Below are 26,028 nucleotides of genomic sequence, written 5' to 3'. Positions count from 1 at the left end.
ACTGTCAAAACTAGCCTTGATGTTATTTTGGAGGAATTAAGTGGGTAGGATTGGTGGGCTTTTGGGGTCCGAATGGCCTGTTCTTGTCCATAGTATTCTAACGTTCATGATGTAGAAGTACATAATAAATAAGAATAGTTGTGTCAAATATTTGAAATATTAAAATGTGTGATTCAGTTTAAATGATTAAAGTCTAAATATTCTCAAATGTAATTGAAATGTGTTATTTTTCACCTTCCAATAAAGGTCCATGGAGTGTTAGATCCCAAACAAAAGATAAAATATAATCTCATATTCATAATCACCTTGAAAGAGTGCATACCCCACAGGCTTATGTTTGAAATGTGACGTGTTTTAAACTACTAGGAGTTTAGAGGGCTAGGATCACCGCTAAAGAGTCAAATATAAAATATATTGTCATGTTCATGATCGGCAATCTTGAACTAGTATAAAATGACACTCCACATTCCTGTATTACCAAACCCCATTTTTCCAAAGTCTTGTGAAAAAGGAGTAACTGTGAGCCTTCATTTCCCTTTATGAGATGAACCCGGGAGGTCGCTCGATGTGGCACGCACAGCTTCAAGTTCTTCTGATCGTTTTTGCTGAAGACACCCATCGGCTTACTTTTTATCATAAGATTGTAGTTTCCTACACAATATTTTACCCAAAAATGGCCTAAAGGGGATTTCAGGTCTAGAGCATCAAAAATAGGGGGGACTGCAAAAAAGTTGATCTTCTGCATAACTAGACATAAAGTTGAATAGAATGACATATCATACAGTATGTGGGGATTTTCTCATACCAGTGAAAACTGAAGTGATTTCAAAGTGTTTATAAGGAATTCTTATGGATATATTGTGGGCTTCCTGGCATTTCAAGAGTTTCATTGAGGATTCATAATGGGAGGACCAACACTACAAATCACACTTTACTCCAAAACAGCTCAGTGGATGCTCATGAAAGCTTGCAGGTATATTACACTTAACCCAACTTAACATACAGAGTTTAGATTCAACAGTTTCATCGTGACTCAGGGTTTAAGAGAGGGACCAAGACAAAAAAGGTCTTTCGCCCATCTTCCTTGCCTTATCATTAAATCAATTAATCAACAAGCTGTCAAGTTTATTAATGTCGGATTAAATATTGTGACAGACTGCTGTGGCCCTTTCCCAATATATTGGAAAGACCAGGGGAGCAGACGTGCACAGAACACAGCCTCCCCCAGAGCACTAGATGTCAGCCCCACTGGGTTGCAGCGTCACCTTGGATTCCCGCAGAGCTTCATGGGAGTTTGCTGCAGCCCTGCTGCCTTCTGTGGATGGCGCCAGGGGGAGCTGTTGAGGTAGCAGAGCCCTGCTACACTGGGCCTTCACCACATCTGGGGGTGACTCCAGGTCCAGCTAACAAGCCACCTGGAACACTCCCAGGAGCAGCATAAAAGGAGGTGCCTCACTGCAGATCTGGAAGAAAGAGGGATGAAACTTGCCAGTTGAGGAGATGGAAGGACATGATAGAACTGAAAGCAAAGGGTGCTGTGTGCTATATTGTGCTTGGGATTGTGCTTGGTGCTGTGGGGATACATTTATTTGGAAACGCGTCTGCAAAAAGGGCAGAAATAAAAGCCTTGTTTGGTGCAACATTTGTGCCTGTGGCTGGTGTGGGTGTTTGGGGAGCTGGACACCTACCCTGGTGGTCACAATCTGTTGGTAAAATAAAGAAGTAGAGCTCATGAGTCCAGCCTAGCAAGTTACATTCACAGCAATTATGGGATCCTATCATACCCAAGAAGAGCTCATGAGAGCAGACCAAGTGATAGGGAGGATGTGCAGATGACAGATGTGACACTTACATATCAGCCAGCAATGACACAAGAGTCAGCATTTCAAAAACACAGAAAAGCTTAACTTAAATCATTATGCAAAAATACCCAGGCCAGTGTAAGCCACTTAAGTTTAAAAGTATCTGCCAACTACATGATATTAATAATGAAGGACACTCACTCATAACGGGCGCTATATGCACATCTTTGGAATATGGGAGGAAACGGGAGAGACCAGAAAAAAGCCACATGAACACATAGATCAGGACCTCATGCATACTCCACACAAACAATCAAGCCCAAGACCTGAAGTTGTCAGGCAGCAGCACCAGTCCCTTGTGCCAGCTTGCCACATGCTAATCAAGAATCCTTGAAAAAAAATCAATACACAGAGGTTAAAATACACAGAAAGCAAAGAGACATAAATTGAGAATTAGTAGGTGTGGAATTAGGATCATGACTACACCTAAAAATGTTTGCATATACTGTCTTAATTACTGCTACTAACTGAAACACCTAAAATGTTGATGACAAAGTAGATGTTTACCCGACAATTAATTCTATTCAAAGTGAAGAGCTTGACATTATTTAAATTGTCTTGTATCTGATTGTCTTGGTACAGTATGCTGTAAATTTTATTCCTGTGGTCTTTGCTATACCAAATGAAGATTTCTTGTTAGCTTCCATCAGCGCTTCATTCTGGATTAAAGGGTCTTGTAAGCAAGGCCCTTCACTGAGACCTATTTGCTGTTCATTCATTAACAGTTTATAATTGTGAATTTTGAAATTAATTTGTCAAAATGGACATGCGTACTAGTACTAACACTCTCTTCAGGGTTGATTTCTGAACTGCGTCTTACGCTATGAGGATTGTGTCTGATGCCCCCTGAACAAGCATAAACTGCGTGGGTGGGAATAAATATCGCCCTGTCATCTAAGAATGGTTAATTGTGTGCACTCAGTGCTGGTGGGATAGGTACTGGATCATAGAGGCCTCCATCCATCCATCCATTATCCAACCCGCTATATCCTAACTACAGGGTCAGGGGGTCTGCTGGAGCCAGTCCCAGCCAACACAGGGCACAAGGCAGGAAACAAACCCTGGGCAGGGTGCCAGCCCACCGCAGGGCTCATACAGGCCTTTGATTGGTATTGTTATATTTTGGCAAGGATTTCTCTCCTGGCTGGGATTCATGCCCTTATTTTACGTATTTTTATTCTCTATTGGGTCGTTGTTTCATGTTAATGTTGTTTCTGTTATGTTCCATGTGTTTAGTGGGTGGTCCACCAAAATCAACCCCAGGAACTGCCCTCTTCCTTATAAATTAGAATGGTCTCCCACCGTTTCTGGTGGTTCACTTTTGAATGCACTTGAACATGTTTGGTGAGTTCTGTGATTCTTCTGTGCTTGTTGTAATTTTTGGATTTTTAGCCCTGTGTTCTCTTTTTTGACTTTACTTCAGATATACTGGCTTGTTGACCTTCTTTGCTTAGGATTGACTTCCTGCTTCAGGCAAGTCCTTTAGCAGTGGTTTTAACAATGGATGGTAGGGACTACTGAGGGTTCTTGCCTTGTGTTCCATGATTCCCTTTACCTTGAATTGGAATCAGCAGGTAAGTCTGTCTGGTGATCGACTGCTGAGCTGGACTCAGCCTATTTCTTAATGCTGCTGAGATAAGCTCCAGCTTCCTAAGGTTAATAATGGAATCTTGGGTGGAAATGCGATGAGTACATGTGGATTAGAGATAATTTACAGCAAAATTGAGCTCAGTATTTTACTTTGCAAAGAAATTCACTATGGTTCACTTCCAGTGACATTTGTGCGATTGAAACAAAAAATAAAGTTGTATGGATGATTGGAAAGGCACTTGAAATGTCAAGGAAATGTTGGGGTGCAGGCCAGGTCATCCCCTTTAATCCAAAAGTAATTAAATTCAAACAAAAAGAATGCCCAATGGTGTATACAGAAGTAATATAAGGTAAACTAAATAAAGAATTTTTGTGACACCTTTAAAGGGGATCAAATGGGTCATCTTCTGGACCCCCATACTGTTCACAGTTCAGGTCCAATATGAGGTGCCATTATCTGGGGTGTCTGTTCTTTTATAGTCCTCTGGCCAATTGGGGCAGAGTCCCAGCTTCCAAAAATGTCCACTAGAAGAGAAAACTGCCAAACCCGGCTAGTAACGGGGCAAACACATAACTTTATAAAATAAAAACTTTTATTTCCACAAAGATGCTCTAAAACAAAAGCAAGATGCATACAGCACAAAAGGCAAAATGAAGTTTCTTAAAACAAAAGACAATCCAGCTTACGAAGGTCTTCCAGAGCAAGGTCAAAAACAGAGCAAACAGGTTGAAAATCCAATAATTCACAAGTTACAGAAAAGGGCAACAGTAAACTCACTACTCCCAGACACGTTCAAAATGAACCACCAGAAACTGTGGGAGACCCTCTGGATTTATATGGCAGAGGGCAGTTCCTTGTGGTGATTGACAGGTGGCCCTGCCTCTTGGCAGACCACCAACAAAAGACATGGGTTATAACACAGGCAGCACATACATAAACAAAAACAAAGTATAATGAACACAAACAACATAAATTATAGAATCAAAAATGAACAAATGAGACATAAAACACAAATGTGAACGCCAGCCAGAGGACAAACCCTGGCTGAAACATGACAAGTTCCACGTATATATATATAAATATATCTAGTGGGGAAAAAAATCACCAGACTGATTTCCTGTTGTGTTTAGACATTTTGTTCAGCAGCCATTGTTGTTCTGGTAGTATGATGCCCACTTTGCCAATTATAATGGCAGTCTAGGTACTTGAAATCCAAAACCTGCATTGGAGACATCAAAGAAATTCAAAGCTCCACAGTGTTTGGTGAGTGCATGTCCTTAACATCTTCTGCAGAAATTAAGAAACAGAAAACAGTGGCTTAAGGTAATGGGTCGGGGGGCTTCCTGTGTGGTGAGTTTTACCTACAGAGAAAACACAATAATGTGCACAACGGTGTGCTTTGGGGTATCTCCATGTAAAGATTCACATTTTTAACAAATGAACTGCACTTCTCTGTAGTGACGTGAACGAGGGTCATCAATAATGTTGATATTACAGTCGTGCAGGCAATCACCTGCATTGAGCAGCAGCTGAAACGAAACACAAGTAAGCATGCAAATGGGAACAAGACTTTAGGGAGCAACATTCCTTGTTTTACACTCCAGGAAAACCTTAAAATACACAAAAAAGTGAGTTTTGTGATTTGGTATAATGAAATTGCCTGCAAAATAAATTTTGTAAACTGTTTGTGAAACTAAACTTGCCTGTTTCACTAATTACTAATGTGGACTAAAAGTTAATGTAGCTGCTTAGCCAGTTACTCCAGTACAGAATAAGGAAAATTAAGCCTGAAATATAATTAGAAACATTACAGTCATTCTCGAACATATTTTTGATGGAGTATTAAATTGGGTGTGAGATCTTTTTCAGATTCTCATTTAAATAATAGTTTTGGGTGCAGACCAAGTGTAAATCTGCTTTTGCTGCAGGGAGACACTTTCAGCAATCCATAACCTTGAAAAAGAAATTCAGACCAAAGCCAGGATTGTACAAAATGGGAAGAGAAGTGAATTGAACAGTAGAAACAGAAGATCAATGGTGAGAGATCTCAAAAGATGAAAAGATTAAAAAGGAGTCACGTCTCATCCAGAGATCCCTGCCTTGTGACTTATGCTTAATGTAATGTATAAGCTCTGGCTGCATTTCACCCTGAAAATCGTAATTCTAAGTAATCTAGAAAATGGATAGATGGGTGGATAGTGTAAAATAGGACACAAATAACGATAAAGTGTTTGGGCACCACCTTGGTGTCCCCGTAGGTTTGAAAGGCCTAAAGCAAAGAAAAGCAGGCAACAATTAAGGAAAAGTCTTCACAGACGCGAGTTCATAACAGAACTGACTCCAGATGGCCGATTTATGAGTTATGTACGGAGTTCAAGTGGCAGGAAGGGGAGGGTCCAGGCGAACGGACATGGAAGTGATGTCAGAGGTGCAGTGGCTGTCACTCTTCCTTTCTACAGAGGGAAGACAAGAGAAAGCATCGGTAAACAGCGCCAACTGGTGGTCTGGCAGTCCACCAATGCCTTTAAACTGTCTCCTATGTGCACATGCGTGAGAATAGGTAAATGCTGTCCCATCCTGGGATGGCCCCTGCCTTTCCCTTGTAGCTGTTTTAATATACTGTGACTCCCCAACCCTGAATCAGAATAAAGGTGCTTAAAAATAAGAGAAAGAATGAATGATTCTCAATATTAGGAAGATACATACTGTATATATGACTAAAATGAAAATGGTAATGATTGCCTGTACAACAACAAATCGCATCAAAATTGATGCTCCTTTGTTATGGTGTTGATACAAATTTTTGATTTTAATGTCTGAAATATTTTAGATTGCTTTTTGTGAAATTGCCAGGATTTCACAGCATTCAAATTACATTGGTTTACTGCTGACTAGATGCTGACTCTTGTCCAGTATAATGTTACAGACAGAATATTGTTTTTTATGATGGAGAGGAAAAGTACATCCAGTTCTTACAATTTAATAAAAAAAGACAATTAAGGGAACAAATCCAAACTTTTCTTTCTTTCTTTCTTTCTTTCTTTCTTTCTTTCTTTCTTTCTTTCTTTCTTTCTAAGAAAATTCACCTACTCTAACACAAAAAAGCAATTAAATAATGCCAGAGCACTGATTGAAAACTAATAATAATTCAGCTTTATGTTGTTTAGGGCATGGGCACAGCAAATTCACACTATCAAATGTATTATTATTATTATTATTATTATTATTATTATTATTATTATGTATTGTAAAAAAGATGGGACAGACAACATCTGTCCAATCAGGAAACATCATTTTTAGCCAATTGGCAAAAGGTAAGATGTCAAAAAAACATTAGGATTTGCTTGTGGTTTGTGTTTGTTTTATTGTAATGGTCCCTTTTCACAAAATTCAGAAGAGACACATTCACAGGTGAATAATTTTATAGTTCAGGGTTGCATGGAGCCAGAGCTTATCTTGTCAGCGCAGGGCATACGTGAACCACAAAATCTGGAGCAGGCACCAATCCGTCAAAGGTTATGCTTACACACACATGTCCATCAAGCCAAAATAAAGTAACCATTTAAACTGACACTGTCTTACAACATGGGAGAAACCTGGAGAAACTTGCACAAAGGGGTAAGAAATGCTAAATACTTGGATTTCCTGAACTATGTGGTAGCAGAACTTACCACAGTGCCAGTGAACGTCCCATTTGTTATCAAACTAGCAGTTGCAGTAAACCAAAGGATCCAAGATGAGAATGAGTTGTTCCTGCCCAGTTATTGCTTTATTATAATATGTCTCTCTCTCTCTGAATGTAATGGATACGAAAACCAAATTATTTTTAGATAAAATGATAAAACTGCTTTTGACTACAACTATTTATTATTAAAGAAAAGATAGATAGATAGATAGATAGATAGATAGATAGATAGATAGATAGATAGATAGATAGATAGATAGATAGATAGATAGATAGATTATTGAACACTGTATATGCGGCATGCAATGTGATGGATGGCTGGGGCACTTTCCCGGCTGGGAGGCTGTCGTAGAGGAAAGACTGGGGGTTCAGATGTACACAGGGCACTGTCTCCCTCGAAGCGTCAGATGGCAGCACCCCTAGATTGCACCAGCACCCCAGGTCCCTGCAGGGCTGCATGGGAGTTGGAGTCCGGCACAGCCTTGTTTGGTTCCATGGCAGCTGCTGGGTCCCCACTTTGGGCTTTCACCACACCTGGGAGTGATTCCAGACCTCCCTAACGGGCCACATGGAGTACTCCCAGGTGGAGCATAAAAGGAGCCACCTGCCTTCATTTGGGGAGGCGATGCTTGCTGGAAGAGGAGTGGAGGTGCAAAGACTTAGAAAAAGAGAAAGAAGAAAATAAAGTGCTCTTTTATTGTACTGTGTGCTGGGACTGTGCAGGGGGGAACATTTGGCAAATGTTTCCCCAGTAAATAAAAACATGTGTTGTGCTTTGAACTTGTGCCTGGTGTCTGTCTGTGTTGGTTTTGGGTGGCTGGTGTGCCCCCTGCAGGCCACAGCACAGGCCATTGTGTTTTTTTCTCTTGGCACTTTAGAAGTTCATTATTATGCTTTAGATCTCTTTCAACATTGGCTTTTTTCAAATTAAATTGTGACTCCTGTGAAAGAAAAACAGAAACAGGAAATTGAGGGTTGGGGTCTTGGAGGATGCCCTGTTTAATTTTATTGTCCAAAGGAAAAAAGTGAAAGAAAACACCAGCATGCTCATCAAGGTTTGGATTAACACCATTAAATAAAGAGGATTCAGAGGCAGAGCTCTATTCTACTCTGAAGCTGGTCCTACGGTGATCAGCAGCTTCTGGGGGAGGCTCCATTTGTATATGGTTGAGACTGGAAGGGGTGTGGCTTCATAGATGTCGGAAAGTTCTTCATTGGCCTTCCGGTGGTTTCTCTTACTCCATTCTAGACAAAAAAAAACCAAACAAAGTTTAGCGGAAAGGTTACACTCTTTTCCTTCCCCATATTAGTCCAGCATAAGCCTGTAAAGTGATCCTCATGCTCTCGTGTTATTTGGCTCTGACACCCACTGTCAAATTTGGATAGGTGAAGATATGCATGAGGAATCAAACGACCAACCCTCATTCTTATGCACATAGGGAATACACACCATTTACTTACACACCTAAAAATTTGGCCAGCTCTGTGATGAAGCAATAGTGTTGCTGCCTCGCAGTAAGAAAACCCAGGTTGGCGTCCCAGGCGCTCCATACATGGATTTTGCATTCTCTCCCCATGTCTACATAGTTTTCCAATAGTTTCCTTCCACTTTTCAAAGACATCCATGTTAGGTGAACTGGTGACGCTACTGTTAGTTGGTCCTGGTATGTGGGTGGGTGTGTTCACAATGTTGTCCTGTCCAGGGTTTGTTCTGCCCTGTAATCCTATGCTAGCTGGGATAGGAGACCCTGGTCTGGAGTAAGTTGGATAGAAATGACCTGACAGTTTTATTCAACACAAGTTCCATGAATGGTGTCAAGCTAAGCACTGTTAAATTATAAACCTTGGTCAGTTCTGATCTGTGAGTTGACAATTGTTGAACAGATAATTCTAACCACAGTTTTGACCATCAGCTACCACTCTATACTAATACTCAAACATTTATTCAATAATAAATTTCATGACTTAAAAAGAAAATGCAAACTAAAAGGACATGCCAGGGGACTCATAAAGCTGGCATTTAAACGTGGCTTTTATTTAAGTTCCCAACACACCACATTGTCTGCTGATATTGTATAACAGTTATAATAGTTTTTTTTTTCACTGAAGTGGGAAAAGAGTCCCTTGAGAGTGACCATTTTAACAGAGACACGTGGCCCAATAGTATATTCTGCTGCTTCACATTTCAAAGAGTTTCATTGTGAACCTTGGCACAGACTTCAGCTATGTGAATGAAGTTCTCGTCTGGGTGTTTCCTCTTTAAATTATACGCATTAGATTGCCTAGCATGAGCATGCACTGCGTGCACCAGGGACGTGGACAAAGCTAATGCCCTGAATCGATTTTTAAATAGATATTCCCAATTCCACCTTCTTCCAATGACCAGTCTTCCTACACCATCCCTACTATAATAACAATTCCTTAAACATCAACTGGAATGGCCAATGACAAGTCCACCTCACACCATCAATATGGAGACAACTGAGGAAGCTACACACAGGAAAAGCCACTGGACCAGATGGGGTCAGTCCTTGAGTTCTTAAGGCCTGTGCTCACAAACTCTGGGGTGTCCTCTGTCACCTGTTCAGTCTGTCCCTAAGGCTTCAGAAAGTGCCACTGATGTGGAAAACATCCTGCGTGGTTCCTGTTCCAAAGATGGCAGGCACCTCTTCACTTAATAAATAAAGACCAATGGCACTCAGGTCTCACGTTATGAAGACCTTTGAGAGACTGGTCCTGGACTATATGAGTCCTCTTGTGGTAGACCACATCAGACCCACTGTGGTTTCCCTACTGAGCAAAGACTGGAGTGGAGGATGCAATTATCTCTCTGCTCCACAAGGCTTATTCTCAACTAGACAAAACTGGCAGCACTGGGAGGATTATGTTTTATGATTTATCCAGCTCCTTCAATACCATCCAGCAAGCCCTATTAAAGGGTAAACTCAGAGATATGCAGGTGGACAAACCTGTGGTGTCCTGGATAATGGACTATCTGTATGGCAGACCGCAGTTTGTAAGGCTCAAGTACTGTGTGAGCAACACTGGAGCAGCACAAGGAACAGCCCTGTCTCCTTTACACTTTACTCTGTATACCTCAGTGTATAGATACAACAGCAGGTCATGTCACTCGCAGAAATGTTCAGATGATTCTACACTTATGGGGTGTATTGATAAAGGGGGATGAGGCAAAGTATAGGGGTCAGGTGGAGAACTTTGTTTCTTGGTGCAAAAGAATTTTCTGCATCTTAACATCAGCAAAACCAAGAAACTGGTTATTGACTTTCACCACACCAAAGAGCCTCTGTGTCTGGTCTCCATACAGGGAGTGGATGTGGAAGTGGGTGGAGGGGGTCCACATCAATGACAGGTTGGACTGGTCTCACAACACTGAGGATCTATAGAAAAATGGGCAGAGCAGGCTCTTTTTCCTTAGGGGACTGTGTTCCTTTAATGTGGGTAGTGACAACCTTCACATCTTCTATAACTCTATGATGGCCAGTGTGATTTTCTATGCTGTGGTGTACTGAGCTGGTAACAACACTTCCAGAGAGGCCCACCAAATCAAGAAGCTGATTAAAAGGGCAAGCTTAATTATGGGATGGACTCTGGACCCCTGGAGGTCGTAGCAAAGGAGAGAATGAAAACAAAACTGAGTGCCCTTATGAACAATGCTGCACATCCTCTGAGAACTTTCAGTCAATTAATTATTCAACAGAAGTGTGTCAAGCTATTTCAAAATGTAGACTTTAAGTGATGTAAGAATAAAATATGAAATGATGGGTTAGCAAGATAGCATCTGATTGAAAGCTTGGTTGCAATGAACACCTGCTCACAGGGGTTCATATTGTTCACTCCAGATCTCCACACTTCTTCTAGTAAAGAATTGCTTTCTTGCTTCAGTCCTAAATGCACTTCCCCATAATTTCCACTGATGTCCTCAACTACAGGGTTCATCTTTAAGATGAAAGAATTCTGCTCAATCTACTTTATCAATGGTTTTGAGGATTTGAGGTCTGTCACAATATGACTGGTCCTTAAGTCCTGGGATACACTTGGTTGCTCTCCTCTGCACAGTTTCAAGCGCTGCTATGTTTTTCTTGTAGTGTGGTGACCAGAGGAGGTCTCACGAGTGCATTACAATATAGTATAACCTAATATTGTGTTTGCCTTTCTAATCACTTCTAGACATTGCTTAGACAATGAAAACTTTGTATCAACATAAACCCCTTAATCTTTTTCAGACATTGCTTCCTGTTTGACAGGGTCTCACATCTTGTATTTATAACTGATGTTCCTTTTGCCCACTTGCAGCAGTTTGCCCTTTTCTACATTAAACTGCATTTTCCAGGTGTCCGCCCAAGTCCAAGCCTTTTTGAATTCTTTGGCTGCCTCCTCACTGTCTGCCATTGCTCCAATTTTAGTGTCATCAGAAGTTTACTAACTATACCAGATTCAATGTCATTAATATAAATTACAAAAAGTAATGGTCTAAAGCCAGACCCCTGAAGGACTCCAATGATGACTTGACTCCATGTGGCATGTTCTTCTCTTGAGATCCAGTTTTCTAGGTTCCCTCTGATGCTTACAGCTTCTAGTTTCCAAATTAATCTTCATTGTGGTCTGCAGCAAAAGCTTTTTGAAAGTCTAAGTAAATTATGTCATTTGCTTTGTTTTTGTCAACTACTGCAGTTGCCTGTTCAAAAAAAATCTAAAAAGTGGTGTGACGGGATCTTCTTCTCATAAACTCATGCTGACTGTTATTTAGAATATCATTTTCATAGAGGTACTTTTCTACCTTATCCATCCATCCATTATCCAACCCGCTATATCCTAACTACAGGGTCATGGGGGTCTGCTGGAGCCAATCCCAGCCAACACAGGGTGCAAGGCAGGAAACAAACCCCGGGCAGTTTTCTACCTTATTTCTTATTATAATTTCCATAATGCTTTATGACACAGAAGTAAGACGTATTGGTTTGTGTGTACCAGGATTCATTTTGTCTGCCTTCTTGAAGATTGGAGTCGCATTTTCAACTTTCCAGTCCTCAGGTATTTCTCCTTTCTCAAGTGACAGTTGAAATATGAATTGGTAAAATCCCATCAGGTCCATGGGTTTCATTAGTCTTCAATGTATCAAGGGCTTGAAGCGCTCTGATAAGTCACGCCACAAGCACATCTGAATCTTCTATTTTAAAATCTTCGTCCCACGCAGGGGATTTACTTGTGTCAAAAATAAACTGAATAAAATACAACTGGGAGTTTCTGGAATGTTTTAATTTTCTTTCCTTTTTTTTGGCGAAGGGGGATCTTGAATACTGTTGTTCAATTTTTTATTACTTTTGACCAGTCTTTGATTTTAATTATAAGGCAGTTTGATGATTCTTGCCATGAAAGGTGCTATATAAAATGAACGTTGATGTGCATTTGATGACATTTACTAAATTGTACATGTATTGGTTCTCCTCAAATTGTATTATGTTAGGCCTTTGGATGGCACTCTCAAAGAAGGCTGCTGTTTAAGAACTACCTCATGTTTGGTTCTGTTTAAATGGCCTTGCGTTGGAGCTCCAACTCTATGGTTGCTACATAAAATCCAGATTCATTTACCACTTCGTCTAGTAAGACAGCAATCACAGACAATGTAAGGTAATAACCCATCTTTGATTCTCATTTAAGAGTTATAAATTCATGGTGATCAGAAGGGGAGGGGGTGTAATTTAAAAGAACAATAGGTTGACTAACATGGTAACAGTATTTTTTTCTTCTGCTCAATAGCTCCAGGGGATGAGGTTAGAATCCCGGACCCAGTCACTGTCTGTGTGGACACTACACGTTCCCTCTGGTTCTTTGTGGGATTGCCTCCAGGCCTTTAATGATCTCTTAGGCACAGCCATCAGCAGTGTGCCTGTCTGTGAAGAGTTACTTACCTTGACTCTTCCTATGAAGTCAGTAGACGGATTGGGAGAGTATGGGGGGGGGGTTCAGGATGTCAATGGAATGAGGTGTGTGGCGCTCCTGATATCTCTACAAAAGGATGAAGTCCTGGTGCTTCCTTTCTTGCTATATGGGTGTGAGACATGGATGCTATCCAGAGACCTGAGATGAAGACTGGACTCCTTCTGTCCTGTGTCTCTTCGCTGGTTTGACTTTGTGTTGAATGAGCATTTGCTCACTGAGTCCTGAATGAGGCACATTACTGTACCTGCATTGTGAGAGAGTGTCAGTTATGGCACTATGGCCATGTGGCGTGATTCCCTGAGGGTGATCCAGCTCACAGGAACCTCATTGTTGAGGGCCCGAGTGGCTGGACCAGGCAAGGGGACACCCACATAACACCTGGCTGCGGCAGATAGAGGGTCATTTCTGGAGGGTGGGACTGGACTGCGTGTCTGCCCAAGGGAGTTGCCAACCAGGATCCCGAGCTGTTTCATTGTGTTTTGGTTGCAGTAACGAGCTGTAGCAGTGCATGCTCCCCAACCTCACCAGACCTGACCTGACCTTCCACAGGTCAAAGACATACATTCACTAAGCAAATTCTTAGGGCCGCTGATACTGATACTGGGTAGGACCTCTTTTTGCTCTCTTAACAGCCTCAGTTCTTCAAGGCAAGGATTCAACAAGATACTGGAAACATTCCTTTAAGATTCCTGCTTAATGCTGACATGACTGCAGTTTCTACAGATTTGTCAGTTGTACATTCATGCTGTGAATCTCCTGTTCTACCACATCCTAAAGGTGTTCTACTGGATTCAGATCTAGTGACTGGGATGGCTATCATCATGTTCATGAAACCAGTTTGAGATGACTTTTGCTTTGTAACATGGTGCATTATGATGCTGGATATAACTACTGTATTTGAAGATGGGTTAATTGTGGGCATGAACTGACAGAAGGTTCTGCAGCACCTGAGCCAGTTCTGCCAGGCTCTGCAAAAGCTTCTGCTCCTTGGGTGTCTGGACTCTGAACTCTCTGCTGCCCTCAGACCTGCTCCTAGTAGATTATTTATATGCTGTACATTTGTTACATTTTCTGCTGTTTTTTTATGATTATTAGATATTTATTGATTTATTAGTATCTATACATGTATCTACTATTATCTATTTACATTATGGTATAGAATAGTACTTATCTTGATCTTCTCCTGTGTTTATGTATATGTTGGCATACTTTAATTCATGCCACTGTATACTGCAATATAGTATATGGATGGTATGACAATAAAGCCACTTGATTTGACTTGCTTGATCCATCTAATTTGGCCCAGCATGGGTGAACATGGATGTATGCAGACTGGTGCCTGATCCAGGGTGCATTCCTGCCTTGTGCTCCAGGTTTCTGGAATTGGTACTTAAGCCCCAACCCACAAGACTAAAAAAGTGTATGAATAATTACATTTTTGTTAAGTAACCCTTAAATTAATTTTATTGTTCCTTAGCGCGATAGGATTCACGGACGATGCATGATAATTACAAATTCCAATTAGGATTTTGACAGCATTCCTAGTGAAAGATAAAATATCGTGAAATAAAAACTGATCTCATTTACATTTTCTCTTGATATTCCCCAGCAATATACTGACCCCTTGCCTTACTCAAACTGAAAGGCCTTTGATCCTTCACGCAAGTGAAAGGTGCCGTATTAAACTATTACTGATCGATCCTCGTTTTCTCCCAGTAGAGCAGCGTTCACAAATGAGCTAGCAGGAGTTGTTCTCATTCTTTTCCCCCGTACGTTCTTGGCACACCGCGTGCTACGATTCAGCTTCGCCGCGTCTCAAAGTGTCGCGCCCCCTGCCGGAGACGAGAAGGCCAGCTCCCTGTCTGTCTACCCGACTCCCTCAAACTGCCGGCTCTCATTCGCTAGAAGATGGCGGACTGTGCCTCTCTTCTTGATGATGAGCTCTCCTTCTTTTACAAATTCTTGACAGAAAATGACGGGAGTGAGGTAAGGAAAAGGGGTCCCGATGTGCATATCTAGGGTGCAGGTTGCAAGGGGGGCCGGTTGCCGGAGATATGTGTCACGTTTGCTGGAGCGTAAAGAGATAACCTGCGGAAGCCGGTATCCCGGAGCCTCAGCCGGCTTCTTGACGTTGAGCTTGCTTCACGTGGGGGATAAACGAGTAATGTCATTTAAGCTTCAGTTGCGGCGCTGTCACATGTATTGGGCAGCTTTGTGCATCATGTGTGCAGATTAATATAATAATGAAAAAAATAATTTCACTGAATGTATAAATGTTTTTACTTATTTTTTTCTTTACGTAGGCGTTACAAAAAGCCGAAAGGCAACACGCTCCCCGCTTCGGACACGTGGGTGCAACTGCCAGCAGGAGGATCGGGGGGTCTCCAGTTATTTATTTAAACTATCTAGAGTTGTATAATCTTGGTTTATGAAAATATACATATATTTATGAACGAAAAAACTATTAACTTGCGAGTATTTTATCACCGGTTATAAACTAGTAATGAACTTGTGCACATTCCTAGTCGTTAAGACCTTTGCGCCATAATAGCGCCTAATTGTCTATTCTTGCAGATTACAGGATATTATTTTTGAAGATATGCAGTAAGATTACACAAAAATGAAGAGTAAGATCTAAGTTTAATTTGATACGTGGCGGCGGGTTTTGGGGGTGGTGGAGGGTCCCATCAGTTCCTTTATTACTTTAACGGTCCAGTCTTGATATTGCTGCCCGAGTTGGTTCTTTTCGCTTTGAACAGTTGTGTGCCTTCCTGTCGTGTTCTTGTAGTACTGGCGACCAGTTACGTAAGCCAGTTTAACGCTGATGCACTTTGCGCACCGCAGGCACATTATTTCCCGTTTGGACTAAAAGGAAAGACACTGACCCCCTTTGCTGAAAAGAAAAAAAAATCAAAACGACCTTCGTGCATTTATGGAAGACGCCTGGCGGTTCAATGCGTCTTTTCTGGTGCGTTTAATTAAATCAGTTAGCATTGCGAGACTAAAATGAACAGTGCGCCGTTATTAATTTCTGGACAGTTTAAGGCGTTCATTTTAAACAGTCAAGTTTATCAGTATTTTAAACGCCAACTATCTTTGTTTGGTTGGGATATAAAAGAAAGCGAATGTTTAATTAATTTTGGATTTGATATATTTAATGGCATTAGGTATCATTTTAGCCATACGCTAATCGAATCCCGGATTGATAGGTCCCAAAGCCTGCATTATGGATGTTAAGCAACACTCGGTCGCACCAGTAAACGTGATGTGCCGGCTTTCAGTCCAGGTTGGGTTATCCACATGAGTAGCCGGCAAGAATTTAACTGTATGCAAATAAAGTAAAAATGAAGCAGTGTTCGCTTTGGTACGTTAACATCCACGATCTTCTAAAATTAAAGATACGTTTAAAAGACTCGGGGAAGTTAACCGAGTTAAGAAAATCATTTCCACGCTGGCAAATTCATGCCATTAATGCGAATTATCGCGCGTTATTACTGTACGTCCTGACAGGTTTCGGTACTTGATACCAGATCGCCATGCGAATCACGCGCGTGCCGCTCCAATAATGCTGGCGCTGGAGCGAACCTCCTAGGCGTCATGGACTTTCACATGGTACCTCTTCTAAGAACTAAGTAACAGATTCACAAAAAGGGGGCAAAGGTTAACTTTACTGAACAAGCAAAAAAAAAAAAAAAAAGTCTTCCTGATCCCTCCGCCGAGGGCGTGCTCACTGTTGGCGACTCGGAAACAGCTTGCGTAAAGCTGCACGATTGATAGTAAAACCCCGAGTCCAAGACACTGGAAACGTTTTCTTTGTATTGGCAAACCGCCAACACCAATTTTGGCTGGCATTTGTGCAGTCAAACTGACTGGCAAAGTGTGACTTTAACGTGCAAGCGACAGGGTAATGAGAGAGGCTTTTACTGTCATTTTACACTAAAATCGGACTATACTTGAGAGACTCGCGCTCGTATAACATAATGCAGTCGACTTCCTTCGTAACCAGGGCAAAACCTCGTGATTTTCCCAAGCGCTTGCCAGCTCTGCTGCAGTCATGTGCTCGGCCGTAGTACCGTATGCGTAACAGGAGTAAATGGGGCGGCTCCTCTGACGTCGCTTTGACGTCAGACGCACGCCCCTCTACTCTTCCTACCAACCCTCTCCACCGCCCGCCCGGAAAGCGGACTGATTCGGACGTGTTTCATTTTTTTTTTCTTACGCGATAGCCATGTATTTTTTACGGCCGTAATCTTTCCGAAAGTGTCATGTTTCATTAATGGTTTGCTCCCTACTGAATTCCGGTTGAATATCGTTTTACGAAAGAAAAAGTGCCAGAATGCAAGTTAAAAGTAAAATCTGAAAAGGTCAAGCATATGGATCACTTGTTGTTGCCAAGGTTGTATATTAACACAATATGTAATAAGGAAATCAAGAGAAGGATTGCTATCGCAAAAACGGCTTTCATGCAGTTTAAACACATATAAAGATAGGATATCTTAGTTTTAATAATGATAAAGATTCAGAAGTTAGTCGACAGGGAGAGCTACAGAAAAAAGTGGGGAAGTTTAAATACTGTATGTAGGAGAATTAGATGGAAGATGTAGCCCATAGAGTGCTGTGTGGATGAAACAGTTGAAAGGAGATATCAGGAGTATTGTGTGATCAAAGAATTAAGGCGAAGGTAAATGGTGAGGTTTTAAGACAGTGGTAATTCCAGCAATGATGTATGGAGCTGAGGCATGGACAGTAAAGCAAGAGCAGGAGAAGTTAAATGTGGCAGAAATGAGAATATTGAGATGAATTTGTGGAATTACAAAAAAGGAAGAATAAGAAATGAGAGCAGACCCCCGTGACCCTGGGTTAGGATATAGCAGGTTGGAAAATGACTGACTGACTGACAATCAAAGGTGGGCAGCACAGTGACAGTAAGGAGACCAGGGATTGCGTTTAGGATCCTCCCTGTGCCCGCATAGGTTCCCTTTGGGGTGTCTGGCTTCCTCCTATGGTCTAAAGTCATGCAGATTAGGTAGTTTGACCCTAGTGTAGTGTGAGGGTGTTCACCCTGTTGATAGTCTGGTGCCTTGTACCCTGTACTTTCCTGAGATGACTTAATTCTGAGCATTGTTTGGCTAAAGTCATTGCATGTTTTTGTGTACTTGCGCAACTGTCTAATTTGCCTGTCTGGTTTATATGATGTGTTAGTTTATTGTTGCATAGTACTGTACTGCTATGGCACACACCTCTACTATTAACTAGACATTTAAAACATATATTAGAATAAAATACTGGGAAAACTTGGCTAATGGCTCAACAAATTAGTTTGATGGATTTAATGGTCTCTTTGTCATGTATAAATCTTTTCTATTCCTCCTGAATCTTGGAATGGAACCTATCATTAGATGACAGAAATTATACCACCAGAGACAAACTGCTGTGTCAGATGTCATGATACCCCCCCCCCCCCTCCCCCCCCAGTTTTGTTTGCACATCTGAAATCATTGACTAAGGTGAAGTGCCCATTGAGAGGGCTGGATGGTTGTTTGGCACGGGTCAACACAGCTTGGAGTTTTCTGAAACACCGTGAGCTCTCAGGGTTAATCATGAATCCATACAATATATATTTTATACTCTATAATTTGTTTGGTGTATACAGAATCTAAATTATAATTGTTGTAGTGGTTCACAACAAGCATACCATCAATAATCTATATTCATGTGTTTGTGTGTATGTAAATGTGTATACAGTATGTTGTACTGTGTATACAGTATGTTGTACTGTACAGTATATATTTGTGTGTGTTTGTGCGCATGTGTGGATGCATTACTTAATGCATTTAGTTACAGTCATATGAAAAAGTTTGGGAACCCCTCTTAATTCTTTGGATGTTTGTTTATCATTGGCTGAGATTTCAAAGTAGCAACTTCCTTTTAATATATGACATGCCTCATGGAAACAGTAGTATTTCAGCAGTGATAAATTGAGTTTATTGGACTAACAGAAAATATGCAACATGCATCATAACAAAATTAGACAGGTGCATAAACTTGGGCACCCCAACAGAGATATTACATCAATACTTAGTTGAGCCTCCTTTTGCAAATCTAACAGCCTCTAGACGCCTCCTATAGCCTTTGATGAGTGTCTGGATTCTGGATGGAGGTATTTTTGACCATTCTTCCATACAAAATCTCTCCAGTTCAGTTAAATGTGACAGCTGCCGAGCATGGGCAGCCTGCTTCAAATCATCCCATAGATTTTCGATGATATTCAAGTCAGGGGACTGTGACGGCCATTCCAGAACATTGTACTTCTCCCTCTGCACGAATGCCTTTGTAGATTTCCAACTGTGTTTTGGGTCATTGTCTTGTTGGAATATCCAACCCCTGTGTAACTTCAACTTTGTGACTGATGCTTGAACATTATCCTGAAGAATTTGTTCATATTGGGTTGAATTCATCCCACCCTCGACTTTAACAAGGGCCCCAGTTCCTAAACTAGCCACACAGCCCCACAGCATGATGGAACCTCCACCAAATTTGACAGTAGGTAGCAGGTGTTTTTCTTGGAATGTGTTCTTCTGCCCTGCAAAGCGCTTTTTGTTATGACCAAATAACTCAATTTTTGTCTCATCAGTCCAAAGCACTTTGTTCCAAAATGAATCTGCCTTGTCTAAATGAGCATTTGCATACAACAAGTGACTCTGTTTGTGGCGTGAGTGCAGAAAGGGCTTCTTTCTCATCCCCCTGCCATACAGATGTTCTTTGTGCAAATTGCGCTGAATTGTAGAACGATGTACAGATACACCATCTGCAGCAAGATGTTTTTGCAGGTCTTTGGAGGTGATCTATGGGTTGTCTGTAACCATTCTCACAATCCTGCGCATATGCCGCTCGTGTATTTTTCTTGGCCTGCCAGACCTGCTGGGTTTAACAGCAACTGTGCCTGTGGCCTTCCATTTCCTGATTCAATTCCTTACAGTTGAAACTGACAGTTTGAACCTCTGAGATAGCTTTTTGTAGCCTTTCCCTAAACCATGATACTGAACAATCTTTGTTTTCAGATCTTTTGAGAGTTGCTGTGAGGATCCCATGCTGTCACTCTACCTTTTCTTATGATTGGACACACCTGTCTATGAAGTTCAAGGCTTAATGAGCTAATCCAACCAATTTGGTGTTGCAAGTAATCAGCATTGAGCAGTCACATGCATTCAAATCAGCAAAATTACAAGGGGACCAAAATTTTTGCACAGCCACTTTTTCATATTTGATTTCATTTCATACAACTAAATACTGCTTCACTAAAAATCTTTGTTCGGAAAACACCCCAGTACTCAGATGTTCCTAGGAAATGAAAGACATACCACTGTTATCTTTTTTGTTGAAAGTAGAGTCAATTATTATGCAGGCTGAGAGGGGTTCCCAAACTTTTTCATATGACTGAATATTGTATATATTCAAATATATTTGTTTGTGTATACAGTATTTAATACACCAAAACAGTTGTACTGTATATATTCATATGTGTTTGTGCATATGTAAGTGTGTATACATTACTTAATGCACCCACACCGTTGTTCTGTATGTATTCATATGTATTTGTGTGTATATAAATGTGTATACAGTATTTAATGCATCCAGACAGTTGTACTGTATATATTCTCATATGTGACTTTTTCTTTTTTCTGCATGTTTACAATGATGTATACTGTTTGGAATTGCATGTAGTGTGAAGATTTTAAAGCAACCTCTCTGGCATTCATTGACAATGTTAGTGCAAGCTGTGTGAGAAGCAGTAAAAAGTGAGACGTGGCCAGTGAAGGCAGAACAAGAAACAAATTAAGAAAAGACCGATATGGGAACGATCGGATGTCTGTGGAGAATCTGTCTGAGAAAAAGGAAAAATGTGGAAGTGATAAATGTGTGAAAAGGAGAAATGGACTGAGGTGCTTTAGTAATTTCCAGCAAAGGGTGGCTATTGACAAGATGAAACAGTGCAGAGTGATAGGGGGGAGAAGAGGTGAGTTCAAGAGGGTATATTGTGTCTGGTTACCAGTGAATATTCAAAGGGAGAAGAGAGAATGTAGGACAGCACTATAGCAAATGGCAGTGTGCAGTAGAGAGTGTAGTGATATTTGACACTCTGTCTCAGGATTAAGGATAGTGGTCATACGATCAGGTTGCCCCAGTTACTCTTAATTTATATCACTTACAGATAAAAACTGTTGTTGATTGCAGTGGCCTGAGAAGTGCACCCTCTTTTGAATATATCATCAGTGTTTTCAGAGTATGTATGTGCACACATCACTAACATGTTGTGTGTGAACAAAGACTCCTTAAATTCTTATTAATGTGCAATCCCATTTAATGTACAGTATAAGATTACTGATGTGGCCATTACAGAAAGGATGTGTGTACAGCTGGGATCTGAGTACAGCATCATGTGCCACGTGTGAGCTGTGTGTTAAACAGGCCGCTTACTGTGGTCTTCATGCAGAAGGAACTGTGCATCGCACGGCATGCATATAAGCACATTTTAAATCTGTTATAGGCAGAATGCCGAGTTCAGCAGTTATCAGATCTTGCTTGGTGGTTTGCTAAATAGCAAATGTCATATAGTCTGTTTAAAAGATCAGCTCATTGTGTAACATTTTTACCATATTCGTACATTTCAGTCCTGCACTGCTTGCATAATGCTAATAAAGATTTCTGTATCACAAGGGAACAAGAGACTCTGTAATTTTGAACATTTTGAAAGCCTGAGTTGCTGTCACAAAACCAACAACATTAAAACTCAGAAATGTACATAAAAGGCTGTGTTGTGTAGCCCAAAAAAAGCACAACTTTAAATTTATTGGTAAACCACACAAGAGAAAGTTGTGTAATATATAAGGGGATTCTTAATGCATTGATTGAAGTAAAATAAATGTATGCAACTGTTTAAGTGATTACATATTAGATTCTGTATTGTAACAGTTCACAATTAGGCCTTGGCGTACTGAAGGTAAGTCCTCTATGGTAAATAAAAGCAACGGTTGTTAGATAATACCTTATAATAGTAATGTATTAATTTCTGTGCGAGTCAAGTGTCATACACACTTTTGCAGTACGCATCTATTTGTACATGCTGTACGTGACATGGTTCATTTGAAAGAACCTCGGCAAGCACAAAGGACAGCATGACACTATAGGTGCAGTCCTACTACAGGAACGTTTTTCAGGAAAAGGGACTTTTGAGAAATTTAAGAACTTTGGTAGTGTTCCCATAACAGGAACTCGGGCCATTTGTAGTTCCTGGTACTTCTTTTAGCTCCTTCTCTGGGATATGTACTTTTCGTTCAGCCAGGAACTATTGTGGGTTTATGGTACGCCGAAGAATTGTGCTGATTGGTTGACCACAAGAACTGGCATCTTAGAAATATGTTAGTAGTCTGGACTTTTTGGAGACTTCAGTGAAGATGGAGCAGCACTTTGCAACGCATTTCTCTTCATAGCCGCATTGAAACAATAATCCCCCCTGTGAAGCTGCGATTGCTTTAAAGCAGTACAGTGGAGGGGTCCCCTGTGAACTCCTGAATGGGATTCCTTTTGCACCTCATTTTACATAAAGGTTACAGTTTCTATTGTTCAGTTGAAATGCAACACACAAAGTGGCCAGGGATCTCAAGTGGTCCGGGGCCTACAACGTACAGGACCTCATTGATTCCAGCGGTGGAAAAAAAAACCCTTATAGTATTAAAAATAACAATAAAGTAGTCTTCCTCAGTATATTTTTGTTAAAATGTAGCCAGAATGTCTCTGCCAGTCCTTTCCCATTGAACGTTCATGCTCCTGTCTGGCTTCACTCTTTCCTTATCTCCAGATTAAGATCAGCCAGCTGAATTGGTCTTCTGTTTTTCAGGTTCTGACTCTGAACAGCTGCTCAGGTTTTTCTGAGAGTGTGTGTGTCTACGGTGGATATGTATTTATATATTTGTTAATATGTAATATACATGCAATGCACCATCTTTTTTTTTTAAACCTGGCAGGAATTAAGTCTCGATGGGACACCACTTAACAGTTCGGCACACTTACACATAAGCCCAGGTAAACTTGGAGACAGCAGTCAGACTGACCTGTGGGTTTTTGTGATTTTTGGGGAAACTGGTGGTGCCCTCAAACAAAGCAGAATATGGATATGGGATAAACTGGATGGAGACCAGGCTATGAAGCAGCTAGCATGCACCGCGCTATATGTACATATTTGTACATTCAAAATGCGCAGTGTATGTGTTTTTACAGCATACAGTTCGCAGCCTGAGACGTTCAGTGGCCTTGTCATACAAGAACCATTTTAAATTGCTTTTTGTATGCAGTGTGGGTTAAGACAGGTTTGTGTGGAGAACCTTGACAGTTTCCTGCAAGGAAATATAATTGTTTTTTAACTTTAGATGGTTTCAGATACAGCATTGCTGAATAATAGATGTTTGTATATTCTTTTCACTTAGCCACATGTTATTTCTGAGAAACCTGCAAACTTAAGTACTAATTTTTTTTCTTCCCAAGTAAGGGTACAGATAACAATATGAGAAAATGAAAAACCTCAATTTTGTGAGGCTTAACCAATAACTGTTTCTTTTATTGGCCTTTATACCACACAGGCCTTTCCATATAAGCCCCAGGCAGCATTCCCAGGCCTGTTTCTACCTTCTAATAAATATGGATTTCAGAATCTGTTATTGTTTCTGTAAGGCTGCCTTCATGAACACAGCAAGTCATTTTTAAAGTAGGCTTACTGAGTTTCAGATTTATTGGATTATAAGACACAGCCCTTAGATTATGAATATAGAATGAACCGTAGTAGCTTTTGCCCTTAAAAAGGTATGCATTGCCTGCCAGAACTACTGCCAGCCGCTTTCCATATGAGGCATTCAGACGTGCCTTTGTCCAAAGTATAAATGCAAAGACCGACATCTGATCGGATTTGAAGTTATTTAAATGCTTTAAGTGTTACAATTTAAAATGACACTGAAGACAAATGTTTGTTATACAATTTCTAGTTTTTCTTTATATTTTAAAGTAACAGATGACTTGCTGTTGCACGTGGCCTGTTCACATTCATTTTATGTAGTGCCTTTTGCAGTGCATTAGACATTTAATGTGCAGTGACAAGTGAATCAGCAGTCTGTATGTGACAGGAACAAACTGCACAGTCAACAGAAGTCTGCCTCATAGATTATAATGAAGTAGATGCAAGAATAAGAGAGAGAAAAAAATGAAATGGTGGTATACAACAACAATTTATTTTTTGTACAATCCAAAATCACACAAGGAGTGCCTCATTAGGCTTTAACAGGTCCTGCTTTTTGACAGACCCCCAGCCTTGACTCCCTAAGAAGACAAGAAAAAAAACTCCAAAAAAATCCCTTGTAGGGAAAAAAATAGATGAATTCTTGGGAAAGGCAATACAAAGAGAGACCCCTTTCTGGGTAGATGTAATGGGTGTCAAAATATGGGGTAAATACAACACACAAAACAACTCAAGTAATCTTTTTCACAGAGCTACAGTTGATGACCGATTTGTCACTACCACCTCAGGAATACAATACAATAGCAATAGCACAAGCTACAAAGCAAAATGCAAGAGTGGATTATATCACATATGAGGATCCCGTTTTGTTTCGAGTCCTGGAGACCTCAGTCAACAAGCTGTCTCCCCACTACTGACCATTCCACAGCTGAGTCAGTGCTGGGCCAGCCAATCTGATTAAAGAACCCATGCACCCAATGGTTTCAGTGCTCCTCCATCAGAGATGACTTTTCCTTAGGCAGGCAAACACCTTAGTAGTAGGGCAGTGGCACCAAGTGCCACAGTTGAGTACCAAGAAGAGAAACAGAATAGGTGAGAGTTAATAACAAATTATAAATACCATATTATTTATGTTTTAGTATTATTGACTAACAACAGAGATGCAGTATGCACAGTTAATCAGCAGCTCTAGTCAGGGTATGCTAAGTTAAGTAGTGAGTCTTCAGCCGGGATTTGAAGGCTGAGACTGAAGGGGCGTCTCTTATAATAGCAGGCAGACCATTCCACAGTTTAGGGGCCCTGTAACTAAAAGCTGAACCTCGCACTGTTATTTATTAATCCTTGGAATCATAAGCAGTAAGGCATCTTGAGATCTTAATGTGCTTTCGGCTTTGTAAGTCATGATAAGTTCAGATAATTAAGCCAGGCCTTGGCCATTTAAGGCTTTATATGTAAAAATGAGAATTTTGAAATCTGCCCTAAACTTAACTGGGAGCCAGTGTAAGGATGTAAGAACTGGAGTTATGTGTTTATAGTTTCTTGTTCTTGTAATATTTTTTGCAAAATTGGATTGACTGAAAGCTATATAAAGAAAAAATTGAAAATCCAGTGAACACCACATTGCAGTAGTCAATCCTACTAGAAATAAATGTATGAATTAAACCTAATGGATCAAATATATTGCCTGTGAATGAAATAACTATTGTTTATTTTAGATGTTAACTTTTTGTTTTGTGTTCAGTACATAATGCATAATTACACATGCAGGACAGTTAACAAGGCAATCAGTCACATAGTGATAAATTAAAAACCAAAGTTACATTACATTTACTTACTTGGTCCACGCCTTAATCCAAGGTGACTTCCATCATTTATGACACAATTGTAGGGCTGGGCGATTTGGCCTAAAATCAAAATCTCGATTAATTGAACATTTTAACTCGATTACGATTAATGAACGATTATTTTATTTTATTTTATTTTTTTTTTTGCCCTCATAGTTCACTGACAAGTTTTGTACAGTAAATATGCTCACATATTACAAGTGAGAGATTTTTGAATGAAGGGTGCATTACTTGATTTTAAAATAATTGAAGGAAACACACTATCTACTATCTGTGATTATTTATTGAAAATCAATGTT

At 40.5% G+C, this 26,028-nt stretch overlaps 1 protein-coding gene across 1 annotated transcript in view; it reads left to right on the top strand.

Annotated features, from left to right (window-relative positions):
- The first annotated feature begins 14,988 nt into the window (after positions 1 to 14,988).
- ppargc1b (peroxisome proliferator-activated receptor gamma, coactivator 1 beta) overlaps positions 14,989 to 26,028 on the top strand; it is a 214,899-nt gene continuing 203,859 nt past the window's right edge. The window contains exon 1 of the mRNA XM_028812910.2: positions 14,989 to 15,085. Coding sequence (XP_028668743.1) covers positions 15,008 to 15,085 — 78 coding nt within the window. The 5' untranslated portion in view covers positions 14,989 to 15,007. The remainder of the gene's footprint in view (positions 15,086 to 26,028) is intronic.

The sequence above is a fragment of the Erpetoichthys calabaricus genome, chromosome 11 (assembly GCF_900747795.2).
Source record: "Erpetoichthys calabaricus chromosome 11, fErpCal1.3, whole genome shotgun sequence".
Lineage (NCBI taxonomy): Eukaryota > Metazoa > Chordata > Cladistia > Polypteriformes > Polypteridae > Erpetoichthys > Erpetoichthys calabaricus.
The sequence above is the reverse complement of the archived record's forward strand: the minus strand, read 5'-3'. Positions and strand labels throughout refer to the sequence as shown.